At 38.6% G+C, this 27067-nt stretch overlaps 1 protein-coding gene across 4 annotated transcripts in view; it reads left to right on the top strand.

Moving 5' to 3' along the window:
- Positions 1 to 22733, top strand: part of ano7 (anoctamin 7) — a 32832-nt gene extending 10099 nt beyond the window's left edge. For 2 of the 4 annotated variants that reach the window (XM_073924335.1, XM_073924336.1), the window contains 19 exons: positions 1052 to 1188; positions 4975 to 5032; positions 5274 to 5384; positions 5840 to 6005; positions 6898 to 6988; positions 7083 to 7179; positions 7307 to 7409; positions 7553 to 7690; positions 8742 to 8840; positions 10156 to 10258; positions 10334 to 10445; positions 10523 to 10577; positions 10694 to 10791; positions 10908 to 11062; positions 14770 to 14975; positions 16062 to 16198; positions 17748 to 17838; positions 17983 to 18102; positions 22035 to 22733. In XM_073924335.1, coding sequence (XP_073780436.1) covers positions 6979 to 6988; positions 7083 to 7179; positions 7307 to 7409; positions 7553 to 7690; positions 8742 to 8840; positions 10156 to 10258; positions 10334 to 10445; positions 10523 to 10577; positions 10694 to 10791; positions 10908 to 11062; positions 14770 to 14975; positions 16062 to 16198; positions 17748 to 17838; positions 17983 to 18102; positions 22035 to 22163 — 1653 coding nt within the window. In that variant the 5' untranslated portion in view covers positions 1052 to 1188; positions 4975 to 5032; positions 5274 to 5384; positions 5840 to 6005; positions 6898 to 6978 and the 3' untranslated portion in view covers positions 22164 to 22733. Of the gene's footprint in view, positions 1 to 1051; positions 1189 to 4974; positions 5033 to 5273; positions 5385 to 5839; positions 6006 to 6897; positions 6989 to 7082; positions 7180 to 7265; positions 7410 to 7552; positions 7691 to 8741; positions 8841 to 10155; positions 10259 to 10333; positions 10446 to 10522; positions 10578 to 10693; positions 10792 to 10907; positions 11063 to 14769; positions 14976 to 16061; positions 16199 to 17747; positions 17839 to 17982; positions 18103 to 22034 lie in introns of all 4 variants that reach the window. The other 2 variants (XM_009291433.5, XM_068213673.2) reach the window with 1 other exon arrangement.
- The last annotated feature ends 4334 nt before the right edge of the window (positions 22734 to 27067 follow it).

Below are 27067 nucleotides of genomic sequence, written 5' to 3'. Positions count from 1 at the left end.
GTCAAGCAAACTTTATAAAAAAAAATTAATCTTTATTTTCCTGAAAATGTCTTTAAAATTTAACAATTTGATGAATGATGTACAGATTTGTGTATGTTGTAGGTTCAGTTCCAATATGTACTGCAATATTGTGTACAGTTGTGCACAGCTCTACCTAAAGGGAGTTTATGTTTGTTGTAAATAAGGGTGTGTTTATTCTTTTGCACAATGCTGAGAATAAATTGGGATCGTAAAGAGCAAATGCAGTAAAAATGTGAAACATACATATTCAGTGTCTTGTACTCAGATAACTCACTAAATGCAGTGATGTCTAACTTTACTGTAGTTTTCAAATGGCTGTGCAAATAGTATATAGTGCTGTCTTGAGTATTTTCAGGAAGTGTCACCAAAATCGGACTTTTTTGCATTGATAAAATGTCCAGAGTAAACTGTCATAATGAAAACATTACAAAGCCACTTGACTATCTTGTTCATAAACAATGGTGTCAGGACTTTTCATTTTGATGATACTGACACTTTGATTGACATGAATACTTGCTTTTGAGGAATAAACTATCCATTTTGAGCATGTGACGCGCTTTTGCAGTTTGTACTAATTGTTTTTAGAAATGCATTAACTGTTGTGCAGAAATGCACTAGTGTTGTGAGAAACGCACCAAAGCGACTGAGAAAAACTGTAATGTCCTTCCCATAGACACTGCGTTACAAATGCCTTGCACAAATAATTTTGTCTGTTATTTGATGCAAAGATGATATAATAAATACATAAATGCATATAAATGTCATACCTTTTAAAAAAATATATATAAATATTAAAAACTTTCAAGAATTTAAAATGTTTATGCTCGTTTAACGCATCATAACAGTCATAACAGTGAAAAGGGTCCCAGGCTTGGCTACTTTCCTATTAATGATGGGCAACAAAATTGCCCAATATAATTTCTCTAAGTAGCCTGGCAACAGTGCTCTAAAAGTTATCATTAGCATAAGTAGGCTACACAGTCGAGTGTACAGATGTGTTTTAATGCTCTATCTCTTTTTTGAATTTTAGGTTGTGACCACTCCAATATCAAACTGGTCAGAGACCATCCTAGAAAAACTCCACATACCAAACATAATGGCACAAGATGTGCCCAACTATCCACCAGACTACTACACCTGCCCGTTCCGCACCACTAAACTAGAAAGGTAAACAAATATAGACAGATAGATAGATAGATAGATAGATAGATAGATAGATAGATAGATAGATAGATAGATAGATAGATAGATAGATAGATAGATAGATAGATAGATAGATAGATAGATAGATAGATAGATAGATAGATAGATAGATAGATAGATAGATAGATAGATGAAAAATCCAAAGTAGGAATCTACTAGACTGTTAATTATTATAATGGGGCCCACTTTACTCTGTAAACCCGAATAAGTTGGCAAAACTCAAAAAACTTGAGCTAATCAGTCAGTTTTTTGAGTGTTGAATTTCCAATTTTTAAGTTAACAGTACAAATATTTAAGTCACCCTGATCATACATTTTGACAGCAGTTAACAGGTATATTTTTAAATTTCTCCTAACTTTTTAATACTGAGTTACACAGCTCATTTATTTTGATAGCAATTGACTCAAACATTTTAACTTCACATATGCTGATGTCAAAGTCTGGCAGAACATTTATGCCGTGAATGTCGATTAGAATTAATGGTTAACTAGTTGCATGATATAAAACCATCTAAAGGGTTAGCAAGTGAAGCTGAACACTTTTGAAACCTCCACCTGTGTTTACAGTGTATATGAAGTGCCGCTAGTAAGTTTGGTTCCGTTGCGCAGTAATATTACTTGATAATATGCATATATTCTTATTAGATCAACTAGCTATTTCATCCTAAGTTTTAATTTATTCCTTTATTTTCTTTTTGGCTTGGTCCCTTTGTTAATCTGGGGAAGCCACAGCAGAATGAACCGCCAAATTATGCAGCATATGTTTTACACAGCGGATGCCCTTCCAGCTGCAACCCATTCTTGGGAAACATCTCATACACTTGTAACGGAGGTAGAGCAACCGACTCCTTGGTAAAGCAGCCGACTCCCATGTGCAAGGTCGCTGGTTCGAAACCAGCTCGGAGCGGGTTGGGTGGTGTGGGGCCGGCGGGGTTACATTGGTGCCGTGACCTGGATGGGAGTGAGGTTTAGGGGGGGTGAGTGTAACGGAGGCCAGCTAGTTTGTGCTGTGCAGGTAAACCTCTGACCTCTAAAGGTGCTCTAGCGACAGACGCTAGACGCCACGATTTTTAGCCTCCTTGGTAGAGCAACCGACTCCCATGCGGAAGGTCGCTGGTTCGAAACCAGCTCAGAGCACGTCGGGTGGCGTAGGACCGGCGGGGTTACACACTCATACACTACGGACAATTTTAGCTTACCCAATTCACCTATAGCACATGTCTTTAGACTTGTGGGGGAAACCGGAGCACCCTGAGGAAAACCACATCAACATGGGGAGAACATGCAAACTTCACACAGAAATGCCAACTGACCCAGTGTATAGACCGTCATATTGGGGTGATATAAACACAACCAGTCCTTTTTTAAAATTTAATAACATAAAAACGGTGGAGCAATTGAAGCAGTTTTGAGATCGACCGCAACTTGACATAGGAGTGGGGTCCCCCCGCCCACCAATATTGATTGACAGGTGTGCATTACCACATCCTCAGTTTGTTGTTTCACGTCCGCAATATTCAGCATGTGAGTTAAAGCGAGGTCATCAAGGGAACACCCTTGCTCTATTTTTGGATGTAAGGCTCACTGGGCTCAACTCAAGAGGCTTCATCGTCTTCCTGTGAATGAGCAACAGAGATTTTACATTTAGCGGCTATTTGCGCTGAACACGCAGTGAATACAACATATCCACTACAATGATCCACAGAGTCTTTCAGTTTCTCCGGAAACTCTCAATTGATGTCGGCTGGCGGATCAACATTCACCACATGATCGCTCTTATCAGCGCCATTGTTTGTAACTTTAGGTGGGTTTGAAAACCTTTGTAATTTTCATTGCGTCTTCCTTAAACTTCAGCCGTTTGCATTTCCCACGGTCACAGAATCTCCTTGTCATCTTAACTAGGTGCGGCTGTAAAGTGTGAGCGCGTTGCCTCATGTGCGCATCCCTTCATTGGAAATAACAAACTTGCCTTAGTTATAGCCTCAGTCAAAGTTAATCCAGTGTGCGTGGTTATTAGTCTCGTTGTACAAGCTCAGAACTTTAAACTAGCACACAGTTGGCATAACTTTGTTTAGTTGCAGCAGTTTTGATCCGTACAGAAACACGGTGTGGTGAAGCCTTTATGATTAATTAACCGTGATGAATTAAAGCAATGTTAATATTGAAACCGGTTAACCGTTGCATCCTTATATGGATGACGAATGCATCGTTACATAGGGGCTGTAAAACTATACAAAGACACAAATGATTTTGCAACTATCACTGTGACATATTCTGGCACATTAGGAATATTGATTCCTCAACAGTAGTCTCTGCTTGGTCTGTGTCCAAGTCGTACATGTACAGCTGAATGCTGGTCCTCTCACTCATGTTGCTTTTTCTGGCTGCCTGTCTGTTGCCATACACTAAGCAGGGGAGTTCTTGGCTCTGCCCCCTTGTTAAGTTGGGCGGGAAGTCGAATTTCGGATTTTCATGTGAAGCAACACACCCCTAAAACAACGACCTGTGTACAAGCCCCCAAAATGACACTTTTAAACACATTATAATAAAAAAAATCTGAATTGTGTTTTGAACTGAATCAAACTGGCACATTCAGAAGAACCATATTAATATTAAATCTTAATAAAGGAGTAACATTGGTGCCCTTTAACTTACAGCTCATAAACTAACATAAACAAACATGAGAATGGATTTTATTAATGCATTAATGACTGTTAAACTATGATTAATAAATGCTCTGCAAGTGTTGTCCATTATTAGTAACGTCAGTAACTGCATTAAAGTTAATTATTGAAACCTTAATGGTAAGTGTGAAAAGTATTGTTGTTTTTTTAACTGTTGATTGAAACATAACCAGACAGCTTAAGCCAAACCCTTAGCGGTTTGCTAAGAGGATCAGAGCCTGTCATGTAATATGTAAGTAATACAATTTATTGTTTGCATAGTGTCAGCACCACCTTGAAGACAAACACAACACGGTCTCCCAATACATACTTATGCAAAGTGCCTCCTGTGTCAGTCTGACACCATATTTTTACACACACACACACACACACACACACACACACACACACACACACACACACACACACACACACACACACACAACTTTGTGCCTATATGCAGTAAAATTATATTTAGACAATTTTAAACAAACAGGACTTAAACATACATTACATATTATTGATTTTACACACACATTGCTGAGCCCTAACATTATGACCACCTGCCTAATAACCTGTAGGAGCAAGGCCCTGACTCAGTGATGTGGGAATAGGTCTTCTGAGAATTCTGGTACCATCATTTCAGAGGAAGGTCTTACAGTTGTGGAGTAGTGGCGCAAAGCCACTTATCCAATTCAAACCACAAAATGCTTGATTGGGTTCATGCCAGGTGAATTTGAAGGGCAAAACATTAACAGAAAGTATTACATGGCTGGCTGGTCACTCGCTGCATAACCTCAAACCAGACCAGGCCACTCTCTTCCATTCATCCACATTCCAGTCTCAATGATCCTGTACCCATTTCATGCATCCTTTATCAAACTCAAAAATAAAATGCATATTTAAATATAATAGATGCGAGGAAACAATTTTTAATCATTTCAGTGAATTGAAAGTCTAATAAGACCTTATTAAATTCAAAGTAGAGGAATGGGTAGACTTAATGATCATTCTATATCTATTCTGCATGCACTGTTGCGAGGGTTTTTTATAAGTGTGTATTTATTACTTAAATATTCTTCTCTTAGATTTCTTGGTCATGAAAACAAGGACACTTTTTTCAAAACCACACAGAGACACCAAATAGTAAGTTTCATAAGCTTCTTCCTAAAATGTGATGAAAGTACACATTGTGTTGCTGTGAGATTCAATCCAAGATATGTCAAATTAAGCCAAACCTAATCAACATTGCAGCCCTATTTGTCACCCATGTTTAATTAATTTAAGAAATTATTGATTGATTATTTGATACTTGGAGATATATTTTCCTCCATGTTGTGCATACAAAACTGACCTGTCACTTTTTTTTTATTATTTTATTTTAAAGCTATATGAGATTTTAGCCAGGACTCCATATGGAGCGCTGAAGAGAGGAGAAGTTGGCATTGGCAGGCTTGTTAGTGAGAAAGTTCTCACCGCTGCTTTCCCCTTACATGAGGTATTGGAGGACATCATCTGATACATTTTCTATTTCTTTACATACGCAAACACTTGAATCAACATGAAATGTAGTTTGACTTCAGTTGCTTTCATGCTTTGCATGTTTCAAAAACCAAAGAGTTATATTGTTTAACACCTTCATGACAACCATGAGTTTTCGTTCTGGTAAAATTCCAACAATCTACTTTGTTTAACATAGTAAAAAATGTTGTCCCAACTCAAATTGTGTAAGCTAACTTAATTGTTTTTATAATTTTAAGTAAATTAAACATAAAACAATTAAGTTGTCTTCCAAAAAACTCAAGTATTGTGTTGATTTGTTCAAAAATAAGTTGTTTGAACAAGCAGCAGAAGTCTTTTTTGAGTGTACACAACATCCAAAATCGAAAATCATCACAACAGCACCATTTCATTTGAGTTTTGAAAAGGTGAGGATTGTTTTCGTTGTATTAGGGTCCATTTCAGCTGCCAAAGACCCAAGAAGATCCACAATGTCTGAACATGAGGCAGATCCTCCATCACTACTGGGCTCGCTGGGCTTGCTGGAGGAAGTACCAACCACTGGATCACATCCGTGAATACTTTGGAGAGAAAATAGCACTATATTTTGCATGGCTAGGTAGGATTGAACCAATTTGTCTTTTTCATTGATTTAATATGCCAAAAGAATTTATTAGATAAATTAGTTAAAGAACAACCCAGGCTCATTGTGGAAACGTAGCCCCGCATACGTTTATAGAGGCAGAGAAATGTGTCCCGGGAGGTACGTATTTGTGTAGTTTTTGCGAATCCGCGAGAGGCCGCTGCGCCGTGCTTTTTCGCGTCTCGAATGCCTCTCGGGAGTGCGCGACGATCGCGCCCACGCTGTTCTCGTGCAAAAATCCGCCGTAGGCCGCTGTGGAGCGACTGTCTGTCCGACTGAATGACTGAACGATCGACTGGGTGGCCGGCCGATCGGCCGACCCAGCCACCCTCCTCCTCCTCCTTCCCTAAACCCAAGCATTGATTTACAAAAGCCGTCCAGAAAAGACAAGCAAAAGTCCTCGTCCGATTTTGACCGCGTTTTCGGATTTCGCCGCATTCTTGCCCCATCACGAACTCGTTCGCTTTTAATTTTTGGATTCTGTTTTTCATCTTACCTGATTTCTGGAACCGCTCTTCCCCAGACTCGAACCCAGTCGTCGCCGCGGCCGGCTCCTCCTCCTACGGGCCTCTGCTCCGCGACGTAACACTGTGAGCTAAGCGGACAAACTGGTTGCGGCGGGACAGCCCTCCACACAGAGGTGAGTGAGCCGTCTCAGCCGGCGAGCAAGCGCGAAGAAGAGCAGCGGCGTCACACCGGCCCGTAGCGTTCACTCGAAAAAACCAAATGCGGCCATACGTACCTCCAGCCATGTAAATTGCAGCCTCCAGAAACGTCCGCGGGGCTACGTTTTCAGAATGAGCTTGGGTTGATAAGAAAATGTGGATTAAAACTTGTGAGTATCATTACTTCTTTCTGTTGTCTGCAGGTTTCTACACTGGTTGGTTATTACCAGCAGCAGTAGTGGGTTTTATTATATTTCTGTTTGGTATCTGGCTGATGGTCACTGATGTGCCAGCGTAAGTATTATCACAGGCTTGCCAATAATGGCATAATATTGATGACCCTGCACCAGTTGTAACCCTGTGATTCATGCTGGTATCTTCTCCACAGGGAAGAGTTGTGCTCCAGTGGAAATGCCTTCATCATGTGTCCACTATGCAACATCTGCAGCCACTGGAACCTCTCGAGTATCTGCTATACTTATAAGGTGACTCTTCTACAGGTTTTTGAACAGTGTAATTAGTAAGCCAAAAATAAAATTACTTAAAATAAGTGTTCATAAATTTGCAATAGGCAGGCTTGCTATTTGACAATGGAGGAACTGTGTTCTTCAGTATATTCATGTCTCTGTGGGCCGTCACTTTCCTGGAGTACTGGAAGCGGACAAGTTCTATACTTTCACACCGATGGGACTGCTCCGAATTCGAAGAAATAGAGGTTAGAAAGTTGGTTAGAGAGTGTCAAAAGCTTAAATACTTAGTTGTCCTCAAGTTTGAGGAATGCAACACATACTTTGGCTAATAGAAAGGCTATAATATAATGTACATCGATTGCTTTCCACATTTCCATTATAATATTAGGAAAGGCCAAGACCAGAATTCACAGCACTGGCACCTATGACAGTTCGTAATCCTGTGACTGGGGCTGAGGAGCCTTATTTCCCAGAGGCCCGTCGACTGAGTCGTACTCTAACCGGCAACATGGTCATCATTCTAATGGTAGGTCCACTCCATTTTTTTCAATCTATAATGATTGAACTCCACAGATTCGCAGCTTCACTAGTCCAAACCAAGCAAACCAAATATGACAATGACTGAAGTGAAAAAAAAAAAGCCTTAAGAGAGAAGCCTGGCTCAGCTTGGCAAGCTCTGGCCAAGCGTTTTGTGCAGAGCTTCAGGCTGGACGTCAGAGGCTTGAGAATAATGACCTTTGGTTGGGGAAAAGGTACAAGTCCAAGTAGGTCACCAGTTTTGTGTTTTGTGTTTTTGTGCAAAGACTATTTTGTCTCTGGGATCTTATGGTCTTGACTTATTGATAATCATAACAGTTATCTGCTCAGGATATGGGCCAAATCGACAATTAAGTAGACCTAAGAAGAAACAATCAACTAACATAAGCATGCTTACATACCTTTAGAGTTACAGTGCTCTTTGAGAAATGTTCCTAGCTTTAATTACCTTGATTATTGCAGCCTAACAAACCTTTAGAAGATTTGGATTAGTTTGCAGTTTGTGTTTTATGTGTGTGCTGATGCAAAAAGATTTATCTTTAGTCTACTGTCAAACGGAAGAGTGTGCCTGCCTCCCAAACTGTACTAGGAAGGCTGGTCCAGAGTTTAGATTCCAGATATAAGAAAGATCTACTTCCTACGGTGGATTTCAATAGTATCTGGATGCAGCCTTTATGATGCAGGCTGAGATTGCGTCAATCTGCGATGCAATGTCAGACACAATGCACTCAATGCAGTGAGTGACGTCACTGTGACGGGTAGGGTTAGGGATGGGCTTAGCTGAGCACATTAAAAAGCATTGGATGCAGCTCAGATTGCACTGCACCGAGTCTGCAGCCAGACCCCTCTTGTGGATTTAGACATTCTAGGAATAATCAATTGTTAACAGTTTATTTTGTGTTGTGGCTGTGGGAGACTGTAATACACTAGGAGCTCACTCAAAGACTGGGGATCTGATCCGTCATGCAGCTCATTAAGTGATCTCAACTAAATTTCAAATTCGCCATAAGCATGCTTGAATTTATTTATTGTGCTTTCAGATTTCCATAGTTTTGATATTCCTGATGGCCATCATACTGTATCGGACCATACTAAGCATCATTATCTACAGATCTCAGAGTGCCTTCTTCATATTTTCAGTAAGATTCTTTCTGCCCTTTTGTATGCCTTACCTGTTCATTATAGTCAAATATTATGAAGTGATTGTTGCTTGAAAGCAATCTCTAATAACCCCAGGACATACTGGACCAACAAGTTTTATTCATGGACAGATCTGCTAAAAAGTCTTTGTGTCAATTACCACAGGGCAGCCCAGCCGACATCTGGTCATCAATAACCAGCCAATGAAACCAGTTTGACTGGAATCCAGCTAACACAAGCTTACGCTAACCTTTAACACTGATGCAGATCAAACATTGCAGATGTTTTTTTTTACTTAAATGTCCAGTAATCAAGTTTAGCAAAATAAAGTTGATATTTTATAGCACCAAACATGAACAAACACTGACAGGAACTTCTCATTTTTGAAATCCCTGCTGGTTTTAGCTGGTCGACCAGCCTGGTTTTAGAGGGGTTTTGGCCATTTCCAGCCTTGTCTTAGCTGGTCAGGCTGGGAGATGACCAGCTAAAACCAGCTTGACCAGCCTAGCCAGGCTGGAAGCCCAGCTAAAACCAGCTATGTCCAGCTTAAACCAGGCTGGAAATGGCTGGAAACCAGCCTGGACATGGCCAAAACCCCTCTAAAACCAGACTGGTTGACCAGCTAAAACCAGCCTACCAGCTTGGGCTGGTTTAAGCTGGATTTTTCTGCAGGGATCTCCTTTATCATTAGTAGACATGCCCCTTACTGCTGATTTGGTTCTTACTGCTGGACCCAGTTTGACACTGAGCAAAAGAGATTTTCAAATACTGCTTAGTGTACCATAGCAAAATAAAGTTGATATTTGATAGCACCAAACATGCCCAAAAACTAACAGGAACCTCCCATTTTTGATATCCCTGCTGAAAAATCCAGGCTTGGATGGTTGGCTGGTTTTAGCTGGTCGACCAGCCTGGTTTTAGAGGGGTTTTGGCCATTTCCAGGCTGGTTTCCAGCCATTTCCAGCATGTTCTTAGCTGGTCAGGCTGGAAGATGACCAGCTAAAACCAGCTTAACCAGCCTAGCCAGGCTGGGAGCCCAGCTAAAACCAGTTATGTCCAGCTTAAACCAGCATGGAAGTGGCCAAAACCCCTCTAAAAAAAACAGGCTGGTTGACCAGCTAAAACCAGCCAACCTGCTTGGGCTGGTTTAAACTGGATTTTTCAGCAGGAATCTCCTTTACCATTAGTAGACATGCCCCTTACTGCTGATTTGGTTCCTACTGCTGGACCCAGTTCGACACCATGATCAAAAGAGATTTTCAAATATTGCTTAGTGAACCATTTTTGCTTACCAAGATTTTTTTCTCCCCATAGGCTGGAAGAATAGCTAGCCTCACTGGTTCAATGCTAAATTTACTGGTTATCCTGTTGTTGTCGCGGCTTTATACTTACCTGGCTCAGTGTTTAACAAGATGGGGTGAGTTATATCACATCTATATATAATATTTACCTATTTCCTAATGACCAAGTATTATCAACTTTCCTATATTAGAAATGCACCGCACCCAGACGGAATATGAGAATGCATTCATCCTCAAGGTCTTCATCTTCCAGTTTGTCAACTTCTACTCATCTCCTGTTTACATTGCGTTTTTCAAGGGCAGGCATGTATCTAAGCACCACAAATGAATGAATATTTATGAGGACTCAATATTTATATAATATTTGATCTGTTCTACAGGTTTGTTGGATACCCTGGAAGCTATAACACATTGCTAGGAATCCGAAATGAGGATGTTAGTGTTTACTCTGTTACAAAGCTAATGTTCTCACTAAATTACACAATTGCACAATCGGGGAAAATAATTTGAATAACTCATTAATGTGTGCTTTCTGTTCTTGTTTTATGTAGTGTGGTGCATCTGGATGTCTCATTGAGCTTGCACAAGAGTTGTTGGTAATCATGGTAGGCAAGCAAGTCATCAGCAACATCCAGGAATTTGTATTACCGTAAGTCTGTATGCTCACTGCATCTTCTTACAGGTTTTGTTTATACAATTTAGTATATTGTATTACATTTTGTATGCAAAATTGGACCCAAGAAGTATCCCTTCTCTTTTAAACAGTAAATTAAAAACATGGTGGCACAAGAGGAAGTTAAAGCCAGCTCGCAGTCAGGAGGTCATAGATGAACCAGACACCAATTCACAGATCAACCCATGGGAAAATGACTATCAGTTGCTGGTGTGTGAGGGACTATTTGATGAGTATCTGGAAATGGGTGAGTTCTCCGGTATCCTGCAGTATTGTTGATGGTTGAATTTTAGAAGCTAGATAAGGTGGAGACCTTGCCAGATTTGAGGGCATGAAGAACAAGGGCAACACTGCTTGTCGAAAGACCAATGTGTCACTGTAGTCAGGGTTTGACCACCATGAAGCTGGTGTGAGTCCAGAGGTAGAGGGCTGAAGCAGTGTCTAGAATCCATGATGTAATCAGTGTGATAATGTGCTAAACTAATGGGGCAAGAGACCATTAGTTCAAGCTGACTCTTAATGAGACTCTTAATGAGACTCTTAATATTAACATTGACTTGTGAACTTTGAGGACCATCAACTGAATTTCAACAAAATGTCCATTATGCCCAGAATAAAATAGGTTATGAAAAGTGTCTACTTAATGCAGGGATCCTCAACCCTGTTTCTTGAGATCTACCTTCTTACTGATTTCCTGTTCGAAAACATCTGAACCAACTTAGAAGGACCTGAAAGAGCTTTTGATAATTACAGATACTGTACACTCTCAGAAATAAAGGTACAGGAGCTGTCACTGGGGCAGTACCTTTTCAAAAGGTTGTCTCTGAAGGGTCCATAATGGTACCTCAAAGGTACTTCTTAGGTACATTTGGCCACTAATATGCACCTTTGAGGTAACACTGTGGACTCTTTGGGTACAAACATGTATCTTTTGAAAAGGTACTGCCCCAGTGACAGCTCCTGTACCTTTATTTCTGAGAGTGTAGGTGTGTTTGAGCCGCGATTCAACTCATTTCTGGAAGAAGGTAAATCTTCAGGAATAGGGTTGATGGAGTTTAATCTAAAGCACAGATGTTAAATCCAATTCCTGTAAGGCCGCAGCTCTGCATAGTTTAGATTCAACTCTAATTAAACACACCTCATCAAACTAATTGAGTCCTTCAGGCTAGTTTTAAACCTACAGGTATGTTGAACAAAACTGTGCAGAGCTGCAGCACTCCAGAAATTGGATTTGACACCTGTGGTCTTAAGCAAGGTCCATAAAGCCTTGCATTCTTCAAATGAACAGTAATAATGGTTGAGGTGGAGAGCCTAAGTTTAATTAGGCACTGATGGTGCCAGTGTAATTCAGTTCCAGGTGTATTGATGTATTGATCCCCTAGCTCTAGCTCGTCCCTTCAATCCAGTAGGTCTTCCTTGGCTTCGTGCTTCCTTGGCTCCACCATAGTCTATCAGCTTCCAGGTCTCCACTGGGATCTGTCATTCATATAACTCAATCTTGGTCTATGATCTGGTTTCGGCCAAGATTTGTTGGCTCTTTGCATCTGCTCTTCGGGTCTGCCTTGACCCTTATTCCCACTGGCTTTAGCTCCCACAAATTGCAGAGCCCCATCTCACTGTGTTACCATGAACCTACATATTATATTGACCCTCGAACCCTTTCTGTGTCACTCCTTTTTGATTTTATAAATAAATTATGATTTATTTAACATTTTAACACTTTACAAACACATCAAACAACCCTTACAGAAATAATAATAGAAATATATATATATATATATATATATATATATATATATATATATATATATATATATATATATATATATATATATATATATATATATATATATATATATACAAATAATAATAATAAAGATAAATAAATGAAAATAATAATAAAATAAAACCAAATTACACAAATAATGTGAGGCAGATGTCTACATTTATACAATAATCTTAATGTTTCATTTGATTAATGTAAGATCACAAACTGACGTATTATTATTATCAAGGGCTGGGGTGATCAGTCCAGATCCAACTGAAGAGTTTTAACATAAGAAGAAAGGTCATTCCAAATTTTGACAAATGTTCTGTCAGGTCTTTGAAGGGAGTATCTTATCTTCTCTAGTTTTATAAAAAATACAAAACATCTTTCAGCCACCGTACATGCGAGGGTGGCTGAGGGCTCTTCCAGTTTAATAAAATTACACGCCTAGCAAGCAAAGTAAGAAAGGCCACAAAGTTTAAAAGGTAAGTGGGTACAGTATAATTATCAGGCGTCACACCAAACAGGCCAATAATGATTTCTGTGTCACTCCTGTGTCTTCATCCTCTTGGTTCAACCTGAGATCACTCCTCAGTTCTTTGGATTCCCAACTTTACTTTGACTTCTCCATCCATCAATTGTCCTGTTGGCCTTTGACCTGGGTCATCTCTGAGTCATTCAATGGTTACTATTGCCATCATCTACTCCTTGGCTCATTCCATTATTTTCCCTGGCATCTCTCTCTTTCTCCTTCAACTCAGTCCTTCCTTACAATGGACGCTACAGAGGACGCCTTCCCCCATAAAAAATTCTACCTTCTGCCCCTTTTCTAGTTTATGCTCTATTTTATGGACTTTTTGTTTGCTTGTTTTTTCTGTTTCCCCCCCCCCCCGTACATTTATAGGTCCTCAGTTTAACTCTTCTCCTTTGTCCAGTATTTACTTAAGGGTTAGGATGAAATTGTTATGTGTTTGCACTTGCATTGGATTTTGTTTATCAATTTACTTGTTAAAATGTCAATCCAAGCTCATTCGGAAAACGTAGCCCTGCGGAGGTTTCTGGAGACCGCGATTAACGTGGTCGGAAGTACGTATGGCCGCATTTGGTTTTTTCAAGCGAACGCTGCTGGGCGGTGTGACGCCACTCTTCTTCGCGGTCGCCGGCTGGGCCCAGAGGAGAAGTAGCCGGCAGCGTTCAAGACCGGGTTTGAGTCCAGGGAAGAGCGGTTGCAGAAATCAGGTAAGACAAAAAACAGAATCCAAAAAATAAAGCGAACGAGTTCGTAACGGGGTGAGAATGCAACGAAATCTGAAAAAGCGGTCAAAATCGGACGAGGGCTTTTCTTTTTCCACATGGCTTTCATAAATCGTCGGTTTGGTTTAGGGAAGAAGAAGGAGGAGGGCGGCTGGGTCAATCGTTCATTAATTCAGCAAGCCAGTCAGTCGGACAGACGGTCGCTCTATAGCGGCAAAAACAGCGTGCATCGAGAGGCGTTTGAGACGCAGAAAAAGATTTGGATTTGCGAAAAAAACTGCACAAATACGTACCTCCTGGGACGTATTTCACAGTCTCCAGAAACGTCCGCGGGGCTACGTTTCCAGAATGAGCCTGGGTTGCAAAATGTTTTGGTAGCATTGGACTTTAACCTCCTCTTCCTTGGCTGACCCACTCACTGTGTGAATGCTTATTAATAATACATTATGCCTTTTGTTTTTACTCATTAAAGTCGCAGGTTTTTTACTATATTGTTTCAAATGTTAAATAATATTATACTTCATTAAATTTGTTAAAATTGAATGAATGCATTATGATTTCAAAAATCCTTATCATATTAGGGTCACAGACTTTATCCAGTCAGCGGTTTATTAGCTTTGACAGTTCAGCTATTACCATAGAGGTTATCCAATCAGATTAGTAAGTCCACGTCTAATAACTGCTTTAGACAGATTTATTCTATGCAAATCTTGATCATTGTATTCAATGTCATAGACCTGCTTTATATTATTTTGGTTCTCATTGCAGCTTATGATGATATCGGTTATGGGAGCAGACTCTTTTTATATTTGCAATTGTAAAATTATCTAACATAATACAAAATATAAACATTTCTTAAAATGTGATCAAAATAAGGCCACTGGGGTTTGGTTCAAATTAAATGCTAATTTTGTGTTTCTTTATCTCTTTAGTTCTGCAGTTTGGCTTTATTACCATCTTTGTAGCAGCCTGTCCCTTGGCTCCATTGTTTGCTTTGATAAATAACTGGGTAGAAGTCCGTCTGGATGCCCAGAAGTTTGTGTGTGAGTACCGCAGGCCAGTTGTGGAAAGAGCACAAGACATTGGCATCTGGCTGACCATCCTGCAGTTCATCTCTTATCTGGCTGTCATCAGTAATGCAAGTATTTCATTTTTATTGTGGCATCTGTATTAATTATATTATTATGCATCTTCACCTGGATGTGAGAATCATAACACAAGTTGTAATAATATTAAGTGAAGTTAATTCATAAACTAATTTCGAGAGGATCACGTTATAATGATTAAACACGGCTGGTTCTGCATTAGCATGCATGATCCACTAATCAGGCCATTCCTAACCCACTATAAAGAGCCAGGGTTTTTCACTACAGTCATCTTCGATTTGAAGAATCCCCCCTTTCACCCCTACCTCTTCACCTTTCCCTCCATAGGGCGGCACGGTGGCCCAGTGGTTAGCACTGTTGCCTCACAGCAAGAACGTCACCGGTAATGGTCTTTTAACAGGCCGGTGGTCGTTTCTGTGCGTAGTTTGCATGTTCTTCCTGTGCTCGCGTGGGTTTTCCCCGGATCCTCTAGTTTCCTCCCACATTCCAAAAACATGCACAACAAGTGAATTGATCAATCTAAATTTAGCACTACAGTCAATCTCTCATCCTGCAGCATATCTCTTCATAGCATTCAATTTTTAGTCATCAGTTCTTATCAAGGGGGAGTTCTCGAGATCTACCTGAGCTCAAAGCTCCCCTCTCGCCCTTCAAACGGGAGGGAGCCCAGGGCTCAAGAACCTTTGAGCTCAGGGCTCTCTCCCGGGACAGCATGTAAAAACTTGCTTATAATCAATCATCAGCTAAGTGTGAACTCTTGAATACAAACATGTCTCATAAAACTTGATTTACTCGTCAAAATTGAAATTGCTTTCCAGTGAGTTTGCTTTTTTACAACAGATAGTTCCCATTCAGAAAATAAGGATGTAGTTTTATAACCTTTTTGTTACATAAATCTAAACTTGTTTTATATAATTACTGCAAAATGTTGTCAGTATCCTTCATCAGCTTTGCAGTATGCGTGCAAATTTGTCCCAGCTATCGCTGGTAGTCTGATTAACACATGTTAATTTTGGTTGATTTTTAGATATATGTCGCTTTTGATGTCTAAAAATAAAGTTAATTAGAGAGATTGCATATCCTGTTATGGCATGTTTGGCATCTTGTTCTATTGCCAGGCTTTCCTGATTGCCTTCACTTCGGATTTCCTGCCGCGTCTCTTTTACCGCTACACCGCGGGCAGCATGAGCGGATACATCAACTTCACACTCTCAGTCGCCCCAGCAAACTTCACCCAGAATGAGATGTCATGCAGGTAAAGCTCAAATTGTTGATGCACTGTTTCTGTAATACACTATTCACATGTTAATGGTAAGTAAGCATTTGTACACTCACAAAATGGAAAGCTCTCAAAGCATGTGCCCACGACTAAAAATGAGACCTCCGATAGACATTAGTAGACTCCGAAATGAGACACAGATTCAGAGTTCCACATAAGGTGGTTATTAATTAGCAAATAACGTAAACATTTCAAACATAAACAATAGGTGAGCAGGTTACATTGTAACGCTGTGTCCTAACAACACACCACGTGATAAGATTAGCAGTGATAAACAATTAGGCTGTTTGCAGCAGACGAAACACGACAGAAATGTAAAAACAGCCTTTCAGAAGCACAGAATACTACACTGCACTCCAGCAAAATGGTAAGGTTTAGAATCTAATATTATTTAATATTAATAAATGTACATGCTGAATCACTGATATGTGTTGGTCGTAGTTCTGAAGCTCAATTTTAATGCTTTATTTAATTTTCAAGATCTGAGGTGAACTATCTGCTGCTGCTTTCAGTAGTATGGCAATAAATGTCATGTAAAATGGCATTCAGACTCACATTATTAGCATTTAACACTGAATAAAGCACATCAGATGTACCTGAGGTGATCATTGTCAAAAAGCAATGATCATTGTCAAAAACTCCTTTTAGTATGGGAAATATGCCCTATATCGCTGCTGTTGATTTCCGTTAGAAAATGGTTCAAATCAGCCTTTGGCTTGATAGTCAGGCCCACTCACTTCAATCTGGCAACCTGCGCTTGCGTAGGCTCGTCAGAGGAGGAGCCGAGTGAAAATGTGTTTTGATCCTGGAGTGCAATACCTAGTTCAACCACTGGGTGTCACACATTTGAGTATTTTTCTATTCTATTGCTAAAACCTTTAACTTTCAAGCAGGGCCTGAGTGGGACTCCTTTTCAGCCCTGGAGTTTCAAGCCTCAGACCGGCCCACCTCAGTTCACGACTGACTATATTAAAATAAGGTCATTTCCAAATCAGTTTCTAATTACACTATCACGTCTTTTTTTGAGAAAACAGCTAGTTTAGAACTTCAAATGTTCAACAACCCTAACAGTATTATATGTCTTAACAATAAAAATGAAAAAAAATAACATACTCTGACGAGGATCAAACCCGGGTTGGCAGCATGGTTATCTAACATGCTAACCACTGGACCACAACAATTGTATATTGATGATAAAATAATGAATAAGAAGACTGTGGTCAAGTAAATAAATAAATTAATTTAAAATTAATTAAGAGCAACAGATTCTGGAGCTAGGAACAACGGCCCTCGTGGCCAAAAAACGGACGGCCCACCGGGAATTCTCCCGCTCCTCCCGATTAGCCAATCCGGGCCTGCTTTCAAGACATACAGAAGAAGCTGGCTATTACAGTAATGTATTTGTTTTCACTGCATTTTTGCAGTAATAAGATTAAAACAAATACATTTAAGTATTTAACACCAATTTATTTGGCTGTTATTTTATTCCTATTGCAAAAGTTTCTGTTTCTTTCTTTTTTAATAGATATCGAGGGCTCAGGGATGAGAAAGGACAGAACACACAGGATTACTACCATCTGCTGGCCATACGACTGAGCTTCGTCATTATATTCGAGGTGTGCAGTCTAGTACTGGTTTAACCAAAAATGATATTTTAATTTTTAATACATTGTCATTTTCAGAGAGTACTTCTAGGAGAGATTTGATGTGGAGGATCATGAAACAGAGCACAAATGTAAAAACTGATTCTTGGTTTTCAGCATGTTGTACTTCTGATTGGACGTATTATTGACTGGATTGTGCCTGATATTCCAGAAGAGGTGGAAATTAAGATTAAACGAGAACATTACATGGCCAAAGAGGCACTGGCTGAGAATCAGGTGAGTTTTATACTGTATAATGTGGCATTTTTATTAAGTAATATATTGAAATTAATGTAACCACTTTATTTCACATGGTCAAGTAATAGGCCAATTTTTCAATGTCAGATATTTTTCAGTCATTTTGAAATTTGATGTTTAAAGTTGGGCGAGGCAGTGGCGCAGTAGGTAGAGCTGTCGCCTCACATCAAGAAGGTCACTGGGTCGCTTGTTTGAACCTCGGCTCAGTTGGTGTTTCTGTGTGGAGTTTGCATGTTCTCCCTGCCTTCGCATGGGTTTCCGGGTGCTCTGGTTTCCCTCACAGTCCAAAGACATGCGGTACAGGTGAATTGGGTAGGCTAAATTGTCCGTAGTGTATGAGTGTGTGTGTGGATGTTTCCCAGAGATGGATTAATAAAGGGACTAAGCCGACAAGAAAATGAATGAATGTTTAAAGTTAAATTGAAAAAAAAAAATGGTTTGACACAGTTATGAAACTTGATGTGTATCTTTGGCACCAGACCCTAAAGTCGCCTGCCTGGTTTTTGGTTGGCGATATCAATAGAATATTACTATAGTTGTCAAAAGCTATTCCAATATTTACAATAATGCTGTGTGCATCCTCATTGCTTCTTTTTGTCACTTGAGCCTTATACCATTTAATGGTACGTTTTTTTTTTCAATGTAGCGAGAGGTACCTACGGCTGAATTTCGTCTTTAAAAAGAACGCTATGGGTAGGGCCAGACGGAATCTGCTGATGTTTTTTGCTATTTCTGCTGAGAATTTTGCTAAAAATCTGCAGTTTTCTGTGGAATTATTTTGGGAGTATCATAACTAAAACCTTAATATGTGAAATAAAAAATAATATATTTTTAACTTTTATTTAATGTTTAAAATGCAAATCCAATTAGACCCAATTTATTTGGTAAACAAAGCAGATCTCTCATATAATATCTACTAAAAGACAGAAAATATTACTGTAGAAACTGCATTATAAATAAATCAGATGAACACTTTCATATTAGTCAATAATATTACTGTACTTAATTTAAATACTAAATAAATATAGATTTACACACATTTACTCAAGTAGATAAACAATTAATAATGGGCTAAAAATATGTGGAATTCTGTGAACGCAGATTCTGTGTTGGACTAGCTATGGGGCAGTATGACGTAGTTCCATTTTCGTGCTTATCAGCTGACCGCTTACCTCAGTATAGACGGCTTTCCCACTGTTTCCAGTCTGTCTAGTGGCTTGTACATCGTTGTCGACTTCGATGATAGGGTTCGAGTCCGGTGAATAACGGTTCCTGAGAGCAAGTTAGACAAAATCAAAAGCCAAAAAATGAAACAAATAAATAAATAAAATAACGGTGAAAAATCTAAAAACGTGGTAAAATTAGGCTGCCGCAAAGTTTTTTTTTTCTGGATTGCATTTAAAAAACACTATTAGTTGGGTTTAGGGAAGGAAGAGGGTGGGTCAGCCGATCGGTCTATTGGTCAGTCAGTCAGTCGACAGCAGCCTCTGGTGGATTTACATGAAAAGAGCCAGTGCGAATGGCACTCGCGAGAGAAATTTGAGATCTCAAAAAGCATACACAGCGGCCTCTGGTGGATACGTAAAAACAAAAACTGCAATATGTATCTCCTGGGATGTATTTGCTGCTCTCCAGAAATGTATATGGGGTATGCTTTCAGCCTGGGTGGGATTTTTTTTATAAATATTTAATGAAAAATATTATTTTGAAAAATTATATTTTTTGCTTTTTCTCCATGAATGTTTTGTCAAAATCATCCTTTAAATTCCTGAGAAATGTGCTTATTTTGGGTGGTTTTTACATTTTTGATGGTGATCACCATTAAGTGTTTGCAAAGATGATTTAATTAATTTTATCGTTATTTCTATTTCACTTATGACCATGTACAGTAGGTTCTGTCAAAGCAGTTTAACATAAAAGAAGAAAAGAGAGTAAACATTTCAAATTGTAGATGTAAAAAAACATTACTGACCCCTTTACTTTTGGTGAGACTAACTAGGACATGACATGTTTTTTTTTCTGTCTTTAAGCTATTTTGGCCATCTAAAATAGCAATTTTTGATGTAAAAGTATAATTTTTATGATCTGTTCAAATGTGACATTGCCACAGTGACAATGTAGTTCCTATAAAAGTTTGTTCCCAATGTCCAAAGTGGACAAAACATGGCTTACTTGTGTCTATAATATTGTTGAGGGTTAGGGTTGATCTTGTCTCCTTACATTCCTGTGGAAATACTGTGTCATACCTAGGTAAAATTATAAACAAAACAATCTGAGATAATAAGAGACTAAACTTTTTTCTGAACCCTGAAACTTTATGCAACTGGCTTTTCCCCATAATTATGGCTATATATATAAATATGTACTGCTTTGTTGTGGTAAAGAAGGAGCTGAGAAAAAAAGGCGAAGCTCTCGATTTACCGGTCAATCTACGTTCCTGCTTTCACGTATAGTCATGAGCTTTGAGTCATGATCGAAAGGAGAAGATCTTGAATACAAGCATACGAAATGACTTACCTTTGCAGGGTGGCAGGGCGCACCCTTACAGATAGAGTGAGGAGCTCTGCCACAGGAAGAGTTTGGAGAAGAGCCACTACTCCTCCACATTGAGAGAAGTCAACTGTGGTGGCTCGGGCATCTGTTTCAGGTGCCTCCTGGACGCCTACCTAGAGAGGTGTTCCAGGGATGTCCAATCAAGTGGAAGCCTCGTGGAAGACCCAGGACAAGCTGGAGGGGTAATTTGTCTCAGCTGCGAATGCCTCGGGATCCTGTCGAAGAAGCTGAAGAAAATGTCTGGGGAGAGAGAATTCTGGGGTTCTCTCCGGAGACTGCTGCCCCTGCCACCCGGCCTCGGAAAAGCAGCAATCTCCGGAATTAAAAACTTGATGAATATGTGTGTGTGATTACTGCAACTCTCTACTAGCGGGGCTTCCAGCTAACTCTATCAAGCCTCTTCAGCTGCTCCAGAACGCAGCAGCACGAGTGGTCTTTAATGAACCTAAAAGAGCACATGTCACTCCACTGCTCATCCGTTTCCACTGGCTGCCAGTGGCTGCTCGCATCAAATTCAAAGCTCTGATGTTTGTCTACAAAGCAACTTCTGGCTTTGCTCCTTCTTATTTGCTCTCACTTCTGCAGATTTATGTGCCCTCCAGAAACTTGCGTTCTGTGAATGAACGTTGCCTCGTGGTTCCATCCCAAAGAGGGAAGAAATCACTTTCCCGAACGCTCGCGTTCAATCTGCCCAGTTGGTGGAATGAACTCCCTAACTGCATCAAAACGGCAGAGTCACTCGCTGTGTTCAAGAAACGACTAAAAACTCAACTATTTAGTCTCCACTTCACTTCCTAATCTGCAATTGCCTCTCTGGATATACCACTAACTGTATTAAAAAATAAAAAAATAATTCTAATGCTTTCCTTTTTAGCCTTTACAGACCTGAAACTTGCCTATAGCACTCATTCATTGTTGCTCTTAGTTGTGTAAGTTGCTTCCTTGTCCTCATTTGTAAGTCGCTTTGGTTAAAAGCGTCTGCTAAATGACTTAATGTAAATGTGTGTGATGTGCCAAACTATTTATGGGTCTTACCAGCATAGTTACCAGTCATAAGTCTGACTGCTGTGATTTTTTGTGTTCGGTAACACATTAGTTTATCAGTTCATACAATTTACTACTGGCTTTTACCTGCTTTTTATTAAGATATTAATTAGCACTTACTGTATAAAGTATGATCTTATTTTACATCCTTAATCCTACCAAATACCTAAACACAACTACTCCCTTACTACCTATTAAATAGCAGCTAATATAATTACTCCCATAAACCTCTTAGGTAATGGTTTATTAATATGAGTTAAAATAAAGTGTGACCATGGTTTCTCTTACATATTTTTCATCTTGTCTTTCTTTAGTCGTTGAGTAAATCTGTCCTGGAAGAGATGGGGAGGCAAAACTTTGAGCTGCGGCAAAGGATAAGAACACAGAGTCCAACAAACAACATGTCACCAACATCTGAAGATGAGGCCATGCCTGCGCTCTGAAACGATATATCTTAGGATTTTAATACACTTCACAGATCACTCTACAGATGAATACATGTTTTGGAAACTGCTTACTGATTTTCGTGGCATTACACTGATCATTTTAGGATAAACTCGTAAGGCATTAAAACAATAATGGTTCCGAGAACCATCCCTGTGTCCTGATTTTAAAGTTATCATGAATTAAGCATGGGCGACGCAGTGGCACAGTAGGTAGTGCTGTCGTCTCACAGCAAGAAGGTCGCTGGTTCGAGCCTCGGGTGGGTCAGTTGGCGTTTCTGTGTGGAGTTTGTATGTTGTCCCTGCGTTTGTGTGGGTTTCCTCCAGGTGCTCCGGTTTCCCCCACAGTCCAAAAACATGCGGTCCAGGTGAATTGGGTCGGCTAAATTGTCCATATGAGTGTGAATGAGTGTGTGTGGATGTTTCCCAGAAATGGGTTGTGGCTGGAAGGGCATCCGCTGCGTAAAAACGTGCCGGATAAGTTGGTGGTTCGTTTTGTTGTGGCGACCTTGGATTAATAAAGGGACTAAGCCGACAAGAAAATTAATTAAATAAGCACATCAGAATCAATTGTGTGTGTCTTGCATTATAGTACTTTGAAAGCAGTATACTGTTTTTTAAAAGCTGTATTCTCGGGTTGCCTTTGTTTTTATTCGCTATGCTTGAAGATTTAAAATGGTTTAACATAAGAAATAGCCCACACAAAACAATTCTGGCTGGGGGCAAATACATTTTCACATCTCTGGATATGCATATTAAAGTTTGTATGAGGGTGTGTATAATCATTAAATATACTTTTGACTGTTTAAAAAGGACCCAAATCACTCAAACACCCTGCTTGAGGAAAGAAAACTGACATTTTTTGTACTTACATAAATGTAAAATAGAGGTAAATAGCTACTCCGACAACTAAAGATGCTAATGTTGACATGCTAATACAAGAGTTGTTGACACGACGTTGCATTTTTTACTGTTACACATGACATTAAATCAATATAATTATGGCCATCATTTAAAATGCAGAAAAAATATTTCTTTGTCTATCATGGACCTCTTGTTATAAAAAAAATGTTGTTTATTGTTAGAATTTCTTAACATACATACAGTAACTTTTATATTTTTGAGCCAAATTTCAAATCTGTCCAATGTCTTATTATGTCAAGTCCAAAACTGCATCTCTTATAAATTAAAAAGAGAATCAGTAATAAAAAGTTGCTATTTTAGCAAACCGTAATAGTTTCAACTTGGTTAACTTTGATGCTGAAAACAATTTCCTTTAGTGAGATGTAATTGCTCATTTTAAACTGGGCAATTCCATAGAAAACTGAATTAGTTGAAGCACCCTATTTGAACTTATGTGATTGAAGTCCATTTAATTCACAAGTATTTGACATTATAGACATGTTTTAAAATCACGATAAAATTGTTACGTTAGCGAGAAAGCAACGCTTTAGACGGCTTGGTAAAAAACTACAAAGCAGATTCTGCTCTTCTTGGCTTTGTGGCTGTTCATCAAGACGACACCAAGGTTTGTTTGAGCCTGTGTCAAAAAGGGTTTGTTATTATATGTATTTTTATAATGTGTATATATATACTCTTTGCAAAGGGTTCCCAAAAAGTGGTATGGCACAGTTCGCTTTTAGGTACCTTTTGACAGTGGAAACGGCCATAAAAACATACTGAACCAAACTGTACACTGTAAAAAAAATGGTGGGTTAATTCAACAATTCACTCATGTTGTCCCAACACAAATTAAGTTAACTTAACACTTTTAACAAACGTATGTGGATTGAACATAAAAAATTAAGTTGTACCAATGAAATGTGACGGATTGTGTTATTTCAGCCCATTTCAAATAAGAAGTTTGAATAAGCAAAAATAAATAAAAAATTACTGTACAGTACCACTCAATGGAAACGGGCCATAAGGTAGAGTTTAAAATGTCAAAAAAGTGCTAGAACTGATAAAGTATGTGACTGCTTTCTCAAACATCAGACTTAACTACATAAATATATCTTTTTTTAATATATATAATTATATTTTACAAAATAATTATATATGTACTGCCTATTTGTCAACATACGATTAGATACTCATTAAGGGGAGATTTTAGGATGCACTCTTGCATGGACACAAAATTAGAGATGGACACAATTTTAAGACACAACCAGAATGTTAAAGCAGTTCCCTCTGCTGGTTGATTTTAGATTCTAAACTTTTTGATTATATTAGCCATTTCAATATTTTGTCACTTGTTTTTTTTAGTGTATAATTATTGAGTGTAGTTTTAATGTAATGGGCTATATGCACACAAAGCTTAAATTTTCAGCCAGACAGCCCAAGGACTTCCGGTGAACTGTCTTTCCATTACAAAATTGTCACGTATCTGATTTCTTAAAAAATCTGCAATCTTCACTGCCTGTTAGATATACGATATGAAGAGAGTCTTAGATCAGAAAAGAAGCTCTGACCTAAATTCCATTTCTCCCCGCCATGTCTTTAAAATTTGACAGTTTATTTTACCCCAGTATTTTCAATGGAGTTTCTGTGCTAGCCTGTAGCTACTGACGGTGCTAACGGTTACACGGTCTTTCATCTTGTATTCTGCTTCAACAACTAAATGAGTGTTTAAGTCTATTTAACTGAATGTTTTGTAATTACATTACAACATTAATGCTGTATATAGTCACATTAAGCTTTCATTGGCTTTTAAACTCCTGCTGTGCATAAAGCCCATTTAAAGGTAGACTTGACTTACTTATCCTCCTCCTTCATGGTAACTTCATTTTTACACATATTATAATATAACTTCATTTAATGTAAATGTTTAAATCATAAAAAGTCTTTTAATAACACTCTGTGACACTTCAGGGTGGTTCCAGTTGTTATTTCAGTCAATGAGTGCCACATAAAGAGTTAAAAAGAGAGTTAAACATAATAAAAGTCCCACCATGTTTTTGGAAATTCAGAGAGTTATAGTCAAATATTATATAGTTAAAGCAAATTATGCAAATTAATTAAGAGTTTATTTGCTGCAAACTTATGACCACAGATCCAGACATTCTTTAGTGTTTGTTGGCTTGACACAAGTGTGTGGCAGGACTTAAAACGAAAAATATTTACGTTTTCTCGTGAGATCAGGCTGTCAGATCCGATCTGAAATCGGGCCTGATCATGCAGTTTCAGCCTCAATCGTAATTGAACGTATCTCCTGATCAGGACTCAAATATATATATATATATATATATATATATATATATATATATATATATATATATATATATATATATATATATATATATATATATATGTGAACAAAACAGCAACGCGTGCAGCCTTACATCAAGTTGTTGTGAAAACACTATTGTGTTGCCCGCAAAGTAGAACACAGAAGCAGCTTGAAGCAAAAAGTGCAATTATGTTTGCGGTCTGGAGGTATTATATAGTATAGTTGATGATGACAACATTGCCATGGCAAACTTTCAGATATGTAAACTAAGTATTGCTTGTTGGGTATTTTAAATTGAGAAGCAATTCGTTTTATTTGATTTTTTTATATATGTTTACTGTTGCTCTAAAGTCCACAAGTAAAGAATTTAAGTTATTACTTGGATGTTCAAGCTACCTCACAGAAGTGCTCTGTTTGTTAACAGAGTTGTTGAATGTTAAAATAAGGTGAATTAAATAAAAAATAAGGAACATCCTTGATCTGCTTCTTCACTTCTTTATTCTTTTTTAAAGTATTTATTATGTGTTTTTGGATAGGGTTTTGGTATCGGTAGATAGCCTACTATTAATCAAATGACTCGGACTTGAGGGCAAAAACCCTAATCGGGACATCCCTACAAAATATGATGGAAAATTATGTTGTATATAACTTATAAAAATTGTGGGCCGCAAGACTCCCTGGGGCCCTAAGCGACTGCTTACCTTGCTTACTGGTTATATCTGCATCTGTTGACATGGTCCTTATATCGTTTACCATTGTACTTTGAATATTTGGTTAAAAACAGCATGCATGACTTCAAAACAACAAGCACTTTTTAATTGGTCATGAACAATGTTGTATTTAGATATTCATTGGCTGCTAATATGAATTATTTATTTAGAATCTCTAACGAATACCTGTCTGAAAAGGAGAATGTGCAAATGTAAAATGAATTTTACCTCAAATTCGACCAGCCTGGTTTTACAGGGGTTTACAGGATCTGGTCTTAGTTGGTCAGGCTGGAAGACTAGCCAAAACCAGCTACGTCGTCCAGCTTAAAGCAGGCTGGTAAAGCTGGTTTTAGCTGTTCATTCCAGGCCAGAGATGGCTATAACCACCCTAAAACCAACTAACCAAGCTAGTTTAAACAAACAAAAACAAAAAAAAAATTCAGCAGGGAAATGTGGCCTTACGCAATGTAGCCTTAAGAAATTCTTTAATAATATTAAAGAAAAATAAGATTAGTGTTTGAAATACTACCTATAATTACAATCAAAATTTAAATCAGCTCGTTTATATTGTCTGCGTTTCATGCTGTTATAAAGTTTTTTTTAATACTTTTTATACTACTGAAACTTTTAATATATGGCTGTAAAACGTTTTTAATCTTTCAGGTAATGCGTCATGAAGCCATACCAAATACGGAGCGAAGGCTTGTTATTATTTAACCATTTATTGTATGTTCTTCTACCGGCTGTATTGTATGTTTTTTTTTATTGAATGCTTGAAAAACAATAACAACAAATGTCATGAATCAAACAGCAACAATCCAGGGGTCTTTAGTCATTTAGTCCAAGATGAGTGTCAAGTCCTTAATCAAAGTCCTCAAACAAGGTTGGCTGTATTGTATGTTCTTCTACTGATCTAATCCAAATGAAACAGCAGTGCTTTTATTTTGAAACACTGTCTTGTCGTT

This window comes from Danio rerio, chromosome 15 (genome assembly GCF_049306965.1).
Source record: "Danio rerio strain Tuebingen ecotype United States chromosome 15, GRCz12tu, whole genome shotgun sequence".
Lineage (NCBI taxonomy): Eukaryota > Metazoa > Chordata > Actinopteri > Cypriniformes > Danionidae > Danio > Danio rerio.
Note: the sequence above shows the minus strand (reverse complement) of the source record. Positions and strands in the feature narration are given on the sequence as shown.